Source organism: Vombatus ursinus, unplaced genomic scaffold (assembly GCF_900497805.2).
Source record: "Vombatus ursinus unplaced genomic scaffold, bare-nosed wombat genome assembly UNPS02014786.1, whole genome shotgun sequence".
Classification (NCBI taxonomy): Eukaryota; Metazoa; Chordata; class Mammalia; order Diprotodontia; family Vombatidae; genus Vombatus; species Vombatus ursinus.
This window is the reverse complement of record NW_020954564.1, coordinates 28,876,111-28,890,349: the sequence shown is the minus strand read 5'-3', so window position 1 is coordinate 28,890,349 and position 14,239 is coordinate 28,876,111. Positions and strand designations below refer to the sequence as shown.

The window sequence follows — 14,239 nt, the reverse complement described above, 5'->3', positions numbered from 1 at the left end:
TTAAGGGCGAATTAGGCCAAAAGTCATGTCAGGTAGTATCTTTTTAAAGGAACTAGGATAGACTATAGGTGAAGCAAGGGACCAAGTATCCTCCAATGCAGATGGAGGCAAGAAGGCACATAACTTCCAATGGGACCAAAACATGGAGACCTTTCAGCAAGAGATATATCGTAAGGTCAAAATCCAAGGAAAGATAATTACAGATAAAAATAGGGAAGGTTGGTTCTAACTGGAAGTTTTGTGGGTTGTTGTCTTTTTTTTTTTTCCAGGGGGAAGAAGGAAAAAAGAAGCTTATGGGGAGGTTTTTCCAGGCCAGAATCAAGGAAGGGTTTTTCAGGCCATAACATGAGGTAGTCCAGCATAAATAATTGGGGGTGGAGGCGGGGAGAGGAGAGTGAGAAGAAAGAATTAGAAGAAGGAAAGCTATCAACTCAGCCTGGAATGACTAGGCCATTACTGTAGGAGTAAATTCTAGAAGGCTACAAATGGCAATGCTAGACAACCAATTCCATGTCAATGGAACTAAAACTGAGCTAATATTGAAGCAAGGGAGCTAAACAGAGTTCATCAAATGTCCTATAGCTGAAGCTAAGGTACAAAATTAAACTGTCATATTACTGTGTTTTCTCCCCAATAAACATTAAGCTATAATAAAATCCTCCCAAAACATTTATAAACTGTGAACCAACCTTGTTTCTCTCCTATTGTAACGTTTCACACATACTTGGTGGTCAATAAATGTTTACTGAATAGTATTAATTAATTATCCCTTCCTCCACTTAATCTGTAGTGCTTCATTATAAATCCTTTTAAAATCATCTAAGAAGTCAGTGTACAATTATTGGGTAATTACAGAAAGAGTGGGAGGGAAAGCCCTATAATTTTTTTCCTGACAGGGGACCTAGGACTGAGTGGAACCCAATAGCTAAGATAAGTAATGGCAATTTGGAACCTGAAAGGGGCATCCAGTCATGGAGGAGGAAAAATGTCCTGGGTTTCTGAGGAACAGAAGCCCCATCACACTACATATACTCTCATGACAATGTCTGAATTTGAAGTATTAAAAGAGAAACTTGGAAATATTCTGATTCATGTTTTTGAAATATAGTACTCTAAAGACCTTCTTAAATTCACTTTTATTATTAAAATATATATAGTATTGCATAAGCAAATAAGGCACTGGTTATTATTTAAATAACCGGTTTACTCTTCAATCAAAAGGATCACAGGATTTAGAACCAGAAGGGACTTTAGAGATCATCTAGTCCAGGGGTGGGGAACCTGTGGCCTCGAGGCCTTGTGGCTGCAGCTTCCCCACCCCTGATCTAGGCTAACATTTTGCAAAAGGAAAAGAAGGCTTAGACCAAGGCCACGCAGGAAGTAAAAAACAGTCAAGTGAGAGAATGGTTATAAAAAATGTTTCCTCTTTTTTCTTCTTTTTGACTTTGAGTCATAAATCAGGCAGAATTGAAGGGATGAGGTACATGAAAGTGTTGCTCCAACTGGCTCAGTATGTTTGCTTACACTTTTCTCATACTAATTAAAACCCTGGGAAATCCACCATAGAGTCACGTACAAAGTAGATGCTTGAAAAATACTTCCCATTGATTATAATGACGACAGGCAAGAGGAAAAATAACTAGTAATACTAGCATAGTGACCTTGCATATGATTTAGAAAATGTTTTAGAACAGAAATACTTTTAATTTCCTTTTTTATTATAAACTTAACAATCATCAACAAACATTGATATTTCAGTAATCCAAGAATAACCAAAAGGAGGAGTGTGTATGAAATGATTAACTTGTGTTATATATACTTTGGATTTTTTTTTAAAGTATGTGTATATATGTATATGTGTATATATATATATTATATGTGGCCCTATTTGTGCTCCCTTTTGGATTTTTTTGTTTTCTTCTATGTACTTTAATGTTTTTTGATGATCTTTTATTTTTTTTTTGTTATCTTTATCACCACCCTCCAATTCACTAATGCCTCAAAGAGAATTCCTCCCTTATAAGAGTCAAACCAAACAATTCAAAACATGGCCCATGTCTAAAAATGTGTTCTGCATTCTACATCTTTAGCTCAGAGGTCCATCTTTTAACAGTCTTTCAAAATCTGCTCTCCTTTCCACCTCTTGGACACCATGGTCACTCCCCTTACCCCCAGGCGGCCATCATTAGAACTCTCATTTACACAGGCTCACATTTCACATCCCATGCCTACATAAAATTCTTAAAGAGGTCACTACAAGAAGAACACAGGAAAGATCATTTTGATTTTTAAATGCTGTTTGCTCTTGACCTAAATGCTCTCATGGTCTAATTTTATGTAGAAAATAGCTATTTGGTCTCAGTTCGATAAGTAACTACCAGTTATTACAACTTGTCTTTAAAACCTAGGACTGAAAAAAAAAATAGTTTTGGTTCTTTGTGGAGATTCCCATGTAGAAACTATCAGAAATATTAAGTTTGTTATTAATTTCGTCAGTATTTACTGTCATGATTTTGATTGCAATGAAATCACACAATCCATGTAAATTTATTCTATATAATACTGTATTCCCATAGCTGAAAAAGACTTAAAAAAAATTCATCATCTTTAGTCTGATAAAGAGATAGGCAAAAAGTAAAAACACCAATTTTGTTTTCATTTACTCTACAGTATTACACTACTTGAATAGTTTATCAAAAACAAGTCACTTAAAAAAATTAAATTGCTGACTTCTCTTTCCTCTCAGAGAATCCCCTGGGGCACAACTAAAGATGGAAAAAAATTACATACACTGAAGTGGGAATTAAAGGGAGAATGGGAAGCCATATCAATTATGCTGATGAAAAAGATGATTACATGAGTCTAAAGCATGGTATGATAGGAAAAACACCATACTGGGAATCAAGAGACCTGGATTCTCATCCCAGCCTTGTTAATAGGCAGCTAGGTGGCACAGTGAATAAAGTGATGAGCCTGGAAATCAGGAGGGCCTGAGTTCAAATCTGGCCTCAAGCATTTACTATTTGTGTGACACTCAGCAAGTCACTTAACCCTTGTTTGCCTCAGTTTCCTCATCTATAAAATGCTGATAATAATAGCGCCTACCTTCTAGGGTTGTTGTGAGGATCAAATGAGATAACTGTAAAAAAAGGTAATGTGCCTAGCACATAGAACTATATAAATGTTACTTACTATTATTATTATCTACTTTTATGACCTTGGCCAAACTTATTTCCTTCTTTGAGCCTCAAGTTCTTTCTCTGTCCGTAGACTGGCTGGACGAATTAGCATGTTGACCCTGAACAAAAGAAGACTCAGTGCAGGATGAGGGGAGGGGATGACAGTTTTCTTCAAGCATTTTAAAGGTTTTCATGTGGAACCAGGAGCAACGGGGGGAAGGTGCAAAGAAGTAAAATTAGCCTTGACATCAGGAAGCCATGTTGTCTCGAGGAGCAGAGGGTTCCTCCTCCTTGGGGGGCTTCAAGCAGAGGCTGGACGAATGACCACAGAGTGGGGATTACACTGAGCCTCCTTCTAGCTCTCAAACTCTGTAATGCTGTAAGCTATCTCTAAGGGCCCTTTCAGTTTTGTCATCCTGTGACTCTGTGATCATGCGGCTATTCAAAAAGAGACTTCTCAATTTCACATACGGGTCAAGAGTAAGAAAAACAAAGGTTCTTTGCAGCTCTCAAATTCTGTTGTTCTCTGATATGCCACATCAGGCAAAGCCAAAAGCAGGAAGGGCAAATAAATGATGAGGATACAGGATCCTATCTTGCTAGAAAATGATTTTGCTTGTCTTTGTAATTTACACATGTCCTCTCAAATGAAATGGAAACCTTCCAAAATATGAGAGGATTATTAAATATTTAAAGGAAATGGAATTATTTTCAGATTCAATATTGCAGTGAAATTGGTTAACATCAAAGGCTGTGAGATCAGCAGAGTTCTATCTTATGCTAAAAAAGGAAGCATGAACACGTTTGACTTTGTAACAAAAGATTGTAGTAAAGAATGTTAGAACAATATCAAGTACAAAGAACAAATAGAGAACAAGTCATCAAGTTTAATCTTCAACTTCAAAAAGTTGTATGTTTTTTCCCCTGGTATGGCTTACGAATATCTTATAATTGTGCAAATCTTAGAATATATACAGATTTCCTGCCTGACAACATGGTATGGAAGATTCATATGACCATTCCATAATTCAGAGGTGGAGAAATGCATTAGGAGGTGATAAGGAACTAGGTTTGGGTGGTATGAGTAGGTATGAAAGGAAGGCAAAGGGAAAAAAATACCCTTGCCAGAGAAGCAGAAATTCCATTTCTGATAGTCTATTCCAACAATTGATGGCATTTATAGACACCAAAAAGGAAATAAAAATGTTTAGGAAAATGATTAAAAATTATGAGAGATTATATGATTAAAAATATGCATCGTTCCCATTTTCCAAAAATACCTGTAGTCGATCAACATGAACCTTCACTCCTCCAACCATTCCTTTTTTAAAGGATGCCAGCATATCCAATATGGGGTTGAACCGACTGCCTCTAAAATAAATAAAGTGCACTTATTAATAGAGAAAATATAAAACATATTATTCATCTCCTTTACAAAAATGTATAAACACTTCAAGTGCACAAAGCATTGTGAAAGACACTAGGAAAGCTATGGTGATAAAGAATATGTAGCCCCCAATCATTCTATGAGTGGCAAAAAGACAAATATACAAATATAAAGATAAAGACAAAAAATTAGAATACAAGGACATAAGATGAGTACAGAATAACATAAAACAAGGTGGGAGATCATTTCCCAAAGATACATAGAGCAAGGTTTCGGGGAGGAAGCAGAATTTGACTGTCAAGGAAGAACGTCCACAGAGAGAGAGATGGAGTCAGGACTATAGGCACAGTGATCAACCAGACATCTCCCAAGTATTTATTGGAATACTATTATTTATAAAATAGTCTGTGAAGTACTGTGAGCATTAAAAAGAAATATGAGACATGATGCCTGACTTCAAAGACTTGACAATCCAGGGGAAGGAGAGCAGAAATATACATTTCCTTTCTTTCAACTCCATACCTTATATTGTCTTCCCGAATGAGAACAAGGAATAGTGGACGGCCATGCATCTTCCAATACTGTTTAATAAACTGCAAAGCATTCTACCAAAACATAAGAGGACAAGTAAATGTAAGAGTGCAATAGCTGAAAGAAATTCAAAATATCTAACAATCAATTACAGCAGTGCTGTGGAAATACCCAACAAAAGCCCATAAGTCATGACTCATTCATTAGTGGGAATGCTTGGGGGATGGAGTGCTTAACTAAATAAAAGGGTTAACCTAAACTATTCATAAAACCATTTTGATTTCAATCTCATCTGCTCAAAAATTCCTAAATGAATGCCTATTTTTCTACCTTAGTAAATACTGTGAACATAACTGAACCTTTCTTTGATGACTGAAGCTTCTGAGGGGTTTTGGAGGCTTTCAATCAAAACATCAGTTCTCTCTATACTCATTATTGAGGCTGCAGATGTAGAAGGTGTAGAAGATTGAGTTGAACCTGTCCTTACAACAGGAAATACACTGGAAGTTTCTTTCTGGACCAAGTTTCAGATATATGCTTGTTATCTTGTATTTTAACTCTTTCCTCTAAAAATAGAAATGGTGGGGAGAAAACACTAGTTAACTGCAAATATTCCATTCTGGTTTAGTTGCGCATACCTCATAAAGAAAAAAAACCCCTCAAATTCCACTGATGTGACTCAAAGAATTATTTTATTCTTATTCAGTCTAAAATTAGGAATAATTACAAAAAAAATTCATTAACATGATTCCACTGGATGCCTCAAATTCAAAGGAGATTCTCTGATTACTTCAGAGTTAAATACATTTCTTCTTTATCTTAGGACCCCTACTTTGGAAGATACCTAGCCCTAGTCCTGTCCACAGAGGAGTATATTCTGTAATGATATAATGATAATGATATAGGTGAATAGTGATCACAGTGATACTATGTGAAGAAAATTTTTGTTTCAAATATACCTTAATATCATCAATCAGCAACAACACATCCTGAGACATGTAAAAATCACTGAGGTCAAAGATGATAGGGTAACAGACCACAGTCTTGCCTAGGATTCGATAAATCTGTAAAAAGATAGGAAAAAAATGTTAACAAAAATGAAGATACACAAACAATACCCTAAAGTTCTTCCTTATAAAAGGTGAAAATGAAAACAAAACACATATAAAACAGTAGACTGCTTAAAATCTATAGAAAAGCTTGCATTAATAAAGCCTTAACTTTGTCAGTCTATTTTTTAAAAAAATTAAAGTAGATCCATCTCCCAGACTACTCAAAAAGCCTGTGTTTAAGTAAATATTTCTGTAATTAGATGCCTAGAAAAGCCCAGAAATAATTTTTAGTCCTGTGTTTTTTATTCCTAGAGAATTTCCATTATATAATATAAAACAAACACAGATTTACTTGGGAAAAAATAAGACTTCAGACAATTTTAGTTCAATCACTTAAAGTAACATGAGAATAGTTGGAAGATAGGTCAAAATCATTTAGAAATATTCATACTGAAATGTGAACAATGTTTTATAGAAGGGTTAGTATGGGTTTTGTTTAGTATTTTTTTTAGGACCTTTGAAGTGCCAAGGCAGCCAATGGGCCTGTCCGGTCTTCCAGATAGTCCTAACTTTTCATTGATGCCCAGGTGGAAATAAGCCTGTAAGACACAAATACATGGAACACAGTCAGATACAAACCTTTCCAATAGTTCTAGTTCTGAATCACAAGGGTTGATTTGGCCAACAAATTGTTCTTCCATCCTTAACTTACACTTTTGAATTAGAATGGTAGGATTTTAGAATTAGAGGAGATAATTTAGTCCAAACTCCTTATTTTTCAGATAAGGAAACTTAGAACCTAAAGGTTGGAAGTGGTTTACCCAAGCTCATAAGCCAACCAGAGAAAGAGTTCGAAATAAGGACAGAAAACTCTGAGACCAGCCTCAATCCACCTTTTCCCTCTGCCCATATTCCATTGCTTCTTCTGAACTCCAGTAGAGGTTACAAAGAAACTGTAAAATCTCCCTCACTGGAAGGATAAGCCAGCCAATTACAAGAAATGTAAATATCTTTTCAGGAAGAGTAGATCTCTGAAATATGTTGGTAGCCAATTCCTGATTCACTTTCTAACATTCTGGATTCTATTCATTTACCCCGATTAATAAATCATTAGGGAAAAAAATCCACTACAATCTTCCTATGACAACAAAAATCCCACCACCAGAAACGTTTACGTTAGAGAAGGCACAATGAACAAGCTCAATACAAGGATCCTACTCAAATGATCTGTAGTCAATTGAACCAGCAATGGGTTTGCTTATTTGTTTGTTTTTTAAGTTGTCTGGACAGAAAAAAAAAAGCCAACCAACACAAAGTGTTCTGTAACATTTTATGTTGGCTGCTTGAAAAAACAGGAAAAAATGAACAGAACTACTGCTCTAGCAAGTGTTGCAGTAAGCAATGACCTTATGGAGAACCTTGCTCTCTCCTCTTCCTAAATCCTAAGGAGCAGAAGTAGGGGAACTGGCATGATAGAGGGGAAAGAGGGCTAGATTTGGAGTCATTGGACCCGTGTTCAAATCCTGACCTTGCCACCTACTACTGTGGGATACTGCCAAATCACTTTACCTCTCTCAGCCTGAGTTCCTCATTTATACATTTTTGTTGTACTGGATTACTTTTAAGATCTCTTACAGCTCTGAAGCCAAATAGGCAATGTTTATTTTGCCAAGAGTTCTTTTAGTTTGCCACTACATGCTGTTAGCTGAGGTGTTTCCCCTAATTCCTGATTTCTTTTTTTTTAATAAACTTGCTATGGATGTTGTATAACATACCACAATCAACCAACTACTGTTTTTGTTTTTTTTTTGTTTTCATTTTGCATTATTTTAAAATAGTTTTATGCCATTCATGTCCTCAGTTCTTCAAATGTACCTGTGCCAGCCTAGCTTACTGACTGCAGATGTAAAAAAATTTAGGAGGCATGTCTGAGCTTCTATAACTCTTTCACTCCAGCAAACAGATACTTGAAAAGTATCATAAATCTAGGGATGGAGAGAGCTCAGAGTATAGCTGGTCAAACTTCCCCCACTGTACACATGGGGAAACTAAGGCCCAGGGAAATTAAGTGACTTTTAGTAATAAGCATCAGACATAATTTTCCTGAATAACAAAATCCTACTCAACATTGCAACACAGCAGAAGAGCATCCAAAGGGGAAATTATTTTTGAAACAAACATTAACTGTAAAATGTTGCGTAAAATGTAAGCAAAAGAAAGCAGTGGAAAACTCATTTTGAATACACAGAACTGATTCAATGTGAAAGACAAGAAGACGCTAGGTGGCACTCCTCTTCCCATGACCAACCTCCATTTTTCTTCCCTTTAAAAAATTTTAAAAATTTATTTTATTTTTAATTTATGTAATAAAACAAGCATTTCTATAACACAGCATAACTAAAAAAAAAGATTGCACATGAAACTACAAATCTATTTTGTACAACTTGCTATATTCCTTTTTCAAACAAAATGCATCTGTCTAGACTACTTTAGATTTATTTCTCAAAAAGCAATCATAGTTAGTACCTTTTTGCAAGTGAAAAAGCCACAGTGATGTAGTTAGACATCCTTTAAGGTTTTCTTCTTTATAAGACAAAGAACTTGAACCCTCTAGAGTTATCCCAGACATATTTGTGATGTGTCATATGTGGTCTTGAAAGTCTTCATACATGTCAGATTAGACTGTACATACTATAAAATTTCATGTACTTATCTACACAAAATGTTATAACATTGACCAAAAGACTCAGAAGTACAGATATGCACTACAGAAGCCTGCTATAATACCAATGCCAGGAAGCAAAAAACGCCTCCATCACGTTGTGAGACACCATGTGCAATAAAGGTCCCAAAAGATCTCTTAGGGAAATTGAAAAGGTTGGCCTTTATGCTACAACTCACTAGACATACATCCTAAGAACTTGAGGTAAAAGACTGAAAGGCCATAAAAATAGAGGCAACACTTAAAATGAAAGAATAATGTTTACTCTTTAAACATGCACGACAGAGCAGAAAGGGGAAAGACGGTAAGAACCCTGGGCTGGAAGTCAGAGAACGAAGTTCCAATAATAGCTCTGCCCCTTACTACCCGTGTGTGCCTCTTCAATTTTCTCACATACCAATTATGTACTTAAACAGTAATTTTTTTGAGGGGGCAGGGGAACTAGTCTAGTGATTTCATAAGTGTAGAGAGCTCCCAGTAAGAACCTCTTCCGGGCAGCTAGGTGGTGTAGTGGATAGAGCACTGACCCTGAAGTCAGGAGGACTTGAGTTCAAATCCGGCCTCAGACCAAACACTTGTAACTTACTAGCTGTGTGACCCTGGGCAAGTCACTTAACCCCAATTGCCTAAAAAAAAAAAATCACATTGGAAAAAATGATTCTTATAGGGGCAGCTAGGTGGCGCAGTGGATAGAGCACCAGCCCTGAAGTCAGGAGGATCTGAGTTCAAATCCGCACTTGATGCGTACTAGCTGTGTGACCTTGGGCAAGTCACTTAACCCTGACTGCCTCACTTAAAAAAAAAAAAGGAACCTCTTCCATTAGCTCAGAATGGCACTCTTCTCTGTCATTTGGTAGTTTGGGGCACTGAGAAGTTAAATGACTGGCCCAGGGTTATATAGCAAGGATGTGAGAAAGACAGAACTTGAACCCAGGATTTCTGAAGCTAAGATCAGCTCTATTCACTATGCCACATTTCTTCTCAACTACTAATTATGATTGCTTTAAATTTAAAAAGATGGTGAAATATGAAGTTGGTTCAGAAGATTTTTAATAGTTTATTTGATTAGATGACTTCTAGTTTGGCACAGCTGTAATAATATCCTAATCGTAGAGATGCATCCATGACAGAGGATCAGAAGATTTAGAACTGGAAGGGATCTTGTAGATTTCTCTGGGCCAAATGCCACATTTTAAAGATGAGAAAACTGAATCTCAGGGAGAGGAAACAGCAAGCTGTCATTTGAGCACTTGTTATCCAGCTCCATTTTTCCAATGAGAAAATTGAAGCTAAATATTTTGTCACGTTCGAAAAGCTAGGTAGTTGCAGAGACAGGACAAGAACAGGACAGATCTCTCAGTGCCCATGCCAGTGATTCTTTCATGGTACCATAATGTCTTTGACAACCTGAGAGAATAATTTGACTATGATAAAGATGATAAGGTTATAATCTTCACAGACTGGTACCTAATGGCATCAGAGACCTATTTATGGCATGTGTTACCTAAAATTATGAAATGGTACTCATTCAAAACAATATAATTTATATTAAATAAAAAACAAAAAAAGAAATTATTTTAAAGTACAAATTATGGGAAGGGGACAATAAGCATCTTAATTTTTTTTTTTATTTCTGAAGTAGTTTCTTCAATGAGATTCAAAATATAGAAAATTTTTATGTAAATGACAATTATAGAGATTATTATGATTTAGGATAACCTGCTATTTAGTTAAGATAGACTTCTATGTAAATTTTAGACTCTGGTCATGGAAAAAGATTAAATATACCACATACTTTAAGGATACATGATTTTGCCACTGTGGATCTTCCCTGCACATACAGATCACAACCTCTCTAAGCCATAGCAGATGGTCTAGGTGAATGGTTGTACCTGAAAAATTCATCACTCTGCAGTCAACTTGATGATGAGGCTCTCCAAAATTAGTTGGGTTGGTTCTTGTACAAAAAACATATTGTAAAACCCAAAATAGAAACCTGTCCAGCTCGGGAAGACCTGTTAGAACTTATCCTTCCCTGGCCTACCTTGTTGGGAATTTAGAGTCAGGATCACTTCTATATAATAATAAGCAACTTGAATAATGGAGATGACGCTGGCATTTTACACAACTGAATAATATGAAACCAAATATTATTTAGGCATATATAAAGCAGTTGTTATGCAGCATTAATCATTACATGCAAATTGTGATTTTATTAGGATAAAAGGCCAAATAACAAATCTCAGAACTAAAAAAACCCTATTTTCATCAAATCTAAGAATCTCATAGGAGAAAGTTGAGTGACACAGTGACTTACCTTCACAAGTTCCTGCTGAGGCCATATCTGAATGGGCTCAACTTGCTGTGGAGTCTGTGTTTGGATACCATATGTGTTGAGAAAAACTTGTAAGCTAGAACAAAAGAACAGTTGGGACATTTTTAGTATAGGGATCCCAAGCTTGTAAAAGGCACTAACCTTTGATGGAGGAGCTTTAAAGCCAAAGTATGGTTGGATAAATATCTTTGAAAGAATGAGAACAGAGGGATGCAGCCAAGATGGCGGAGTAAAAGCAGTGACTTGCTTGAGCTCTCCCCCAAAGCCCTCCAAATACCTGTAAAAAATGGCTCTAAACAAATTCTAGAGCAGCAGAACCCACAAAAAGACAGAGTGAAACAAACTTCCTGTCCAAGACAACCTAGATGGTTGATTGGAAAGGTCTATTGCACTGGGCTGGGAGAGGAGTGCAGTTCAGTGTAGGTGTGCAGGCAAAGACCAGGCCTCAGCAATTCTAGAGCAGTACTCAGGGGACTGAATCACAGGCAGCTGTAGTGGTTTCCAGACTTCTCAACCCACAAATGCCAAACACAATTTAGAAGGTCAGTAGGAAAGGTCTGTGACTGCAGTGAGAGAGAAGTTTGGTCCCAGCCCCAGTCCCAGTGTGGCCCCAGGGCGGCGGCTGCTTCCAGAGCTCTCTTGACCCACAGACTGAGGGGGAATCAAGTGGCTGATCAGAAGGGAAATGCAGGGATCTCTTTGCTGGTGCTGAGGCAGGATTCTCTTGTTTTGCCTGTGCTTGGATCTGGGTCGCAGTTCTAGGTGGTGATCCTGGGGCAAGGAGGAGCACTGGCTTGGTGGAGCTTGTAGTGGCAGTGGAGAGGGAATCCTCCTCACAGTTTCAAGGCAGAAAAGAGTACTTGTGGTCACTCATAGACCAGAGCACAGGCCAGGAAAGGAGTAAGCACCTCACTCTTGATCATACCATCTTGGAAGAACAGAAATTTACAGGTCCTTAGAAATATCTCTGAAAACAGCTGTACAAAACCCCCGAAGCCTGGGACAGCACATTCTCCACACTGGAAGCAGACCCCTACCTTAACAAAGAGTTTAAAACTTAATTGACTGGGAACATGAGCAAACTACACAAAAAAAGTCAGACCATAGACCAAAGAAGATCAAAAAGAAGAAGATCAAAACATACAACAAAGAAGATCAAAACATACAACCAGAAGAAGACAACAAAGTCAAAGCTCCTACATCCAAAGCCTCCAATAAAAATATAGAAGAACTCAAAAAAGATTTTGAGAAGCAAGTAAGAGAAGTAGAGGAAAAACTGGGAAGAGAAATGAGAGTGATGCAAAAAAATCATGAAAAACAAGTCAACAGCTTGCTAAAGGAGACCCAAAAAATACTGAAGAAAGAGTGAGAATATTAGTACTTTGACAGAAAAATAAGTAAGATTTTATGCTTATAGTTAATATTAAGTTAATGTCCCCTCCCAAATAAAATTTCTTCAAATTTCAGCTAAGGGGTTTATGAAATCATTTCCTTTCATCACAATGTATATTTTAAAAACTATTTTGAAGAAAAAAACCCCCATCCTATTTGAAATACATACCGTTGACTTTCTGCTACCAGGGCTACATGAACCACCAAGTCATTTTCTAATGGACCCTATAACACATAAAAAGGGAGAAAAGATATTAAAAATTGGTCACAGGCAACTGCAACAAGAAATATGGGCAATGTTTTTTTTTCTTTTTTAATGCATAATATTTTATTTTTCCCCAATTACATGTTAAACAATTTTTTTTTAACATTTGGGTTTTTTTTAAAGTTTTGAGTTCCAAATTCTATCCTTCCCTCCCACTTTCCCCTCTCTCTTCCCTGAGATGGTAAGCAATCAGATATAGGTTACATGTGCAATTATGTAAAATATTTCCATATTACTCATTTTATACAAGAAAATTCTAATTTGAAAAAAGAATAAAAAGAAAAGAAAAAAATGCTTCAGTCTATATTCAGACAATATCAGTTTTTTCCCTGGAAGCAGGTAGTATGCTTCATCATTGGTCCTTTGGGATTGTCTTAGATCATTGTATTGCTGAGAATAGCTAAGTCATTCACAGTTTTTCATTGCACATACTGCTGGTACTGTGTTGTATAATTGTACAATATTGCTGTACCTTCCTAGTTCTACTTACTTTGCATCAGTTCATGCAATTCTTTCCAGGTTTTTTGAAATCATCCTCATTTCTTATAGCATAATATATTCCATCATAATCAGATACCATAGCTTGTTTAGTCATTCCCCAATTGATGGGCACCCCTTTGATTTCTAATTTTTAGCCACCACAAAAAAGAGCTGCTACAAATATTTCTGTACAAATAGGTCCTTTAACCACCCTCCCCCTTTTGTGTCTTAGGGTTATAGACTGTATCAAAGGGTATACATAGTTTTATAGCCCTTTGGACATAGTTCCAAAGAAATAAGGACAACATTAACTGTCTTTAAGTGGGTCAGTAAAGTAGTCCACATCTAATATCTTTAGGTTACTGCTACTCCTGTCTTGTTCTTTCTAAGGCAAATTAAAGTATTTGGGGGGAATCCTCATGAACAAAAGATTATATCTCACTTCTCTTATAATCTCAGAGCCATGCTAAATGGTGTGTAACAGGAATCCTGGGATTCTAATTTTTCCATAACCAGTATTTATTTATTGTGTATGTGTGTGTATGTGGGGTGATACTGAACACATAAATGATGGATTTTATTTAAAATGGTTGTGAAAAATTAACAGCATTCCTACATAACAATAACAAAATCCAGTAAAAAAAAATAGAAAGTTAAGTTCAATTCAAAATTGCCACAAAATACATAAATTATCTGCTAATCAATCTGCCAAAGAACACTCAAGACTTGTAGAGGTTCATCAACAAGTCATTCTTTAAAGAAATAAAAAATGGCAAATAACTGGAGAGGCATTCCATATACACTGCTCGGCAATGCCAATATAATAAAATGTTGATACTACTTAAATGAATTTATAGACTTAGTACTCAAAATCAAATATAAGGAAACAATTAAAG

The 14,239-nt window shown here is 36.3% G+C and overlaps 1 protein-coding gene across 2 annotated transcripts in view; it reads right to left on the bottom strand.

Moving 5' to 3' along the window:
* The window catches only part of PHKB (phosphorylase kinase regulatory subunit beta), a 231,278-nt gene that overhangs the window by 42,265 nt on the left and 174,774 nt on the right, over positions 1 to 14,239 (bottom strand). For both annotated transcript variants that reach the window (XM_027867903.1, XM_027867904.1), the window contains 6 exons: positions 12,768 to 12,823; positions 11,189 to 11,282; positions 6,665 to 6,748; positions 6,057 to 6,161; positions 5,089 to 5,171; positions 4,460 to 4,550 (listed from right to left, as the gene is read on the bottom strand). In XM_027867903.1, coding sequence (XP_027723704.1) covers positions 4,460 to 4,550; positions 5,089 to 5,171; positions 6,057 to 6,161; positions 6,665 to 6,748; positions 11,189 to 11,282; positions 12,768 to 12,823 — 513 coding nt within the window. The remainder of the gene's footprint in view (positions 1 to 4,459; positions 4,551 to 5,088; positions 5,172 to 6,056; positions 6,162 to 6,664; positions 6,749 to 11,188; positions 11,283 to 12,767; positions 12,824 to 14,239) is intronic.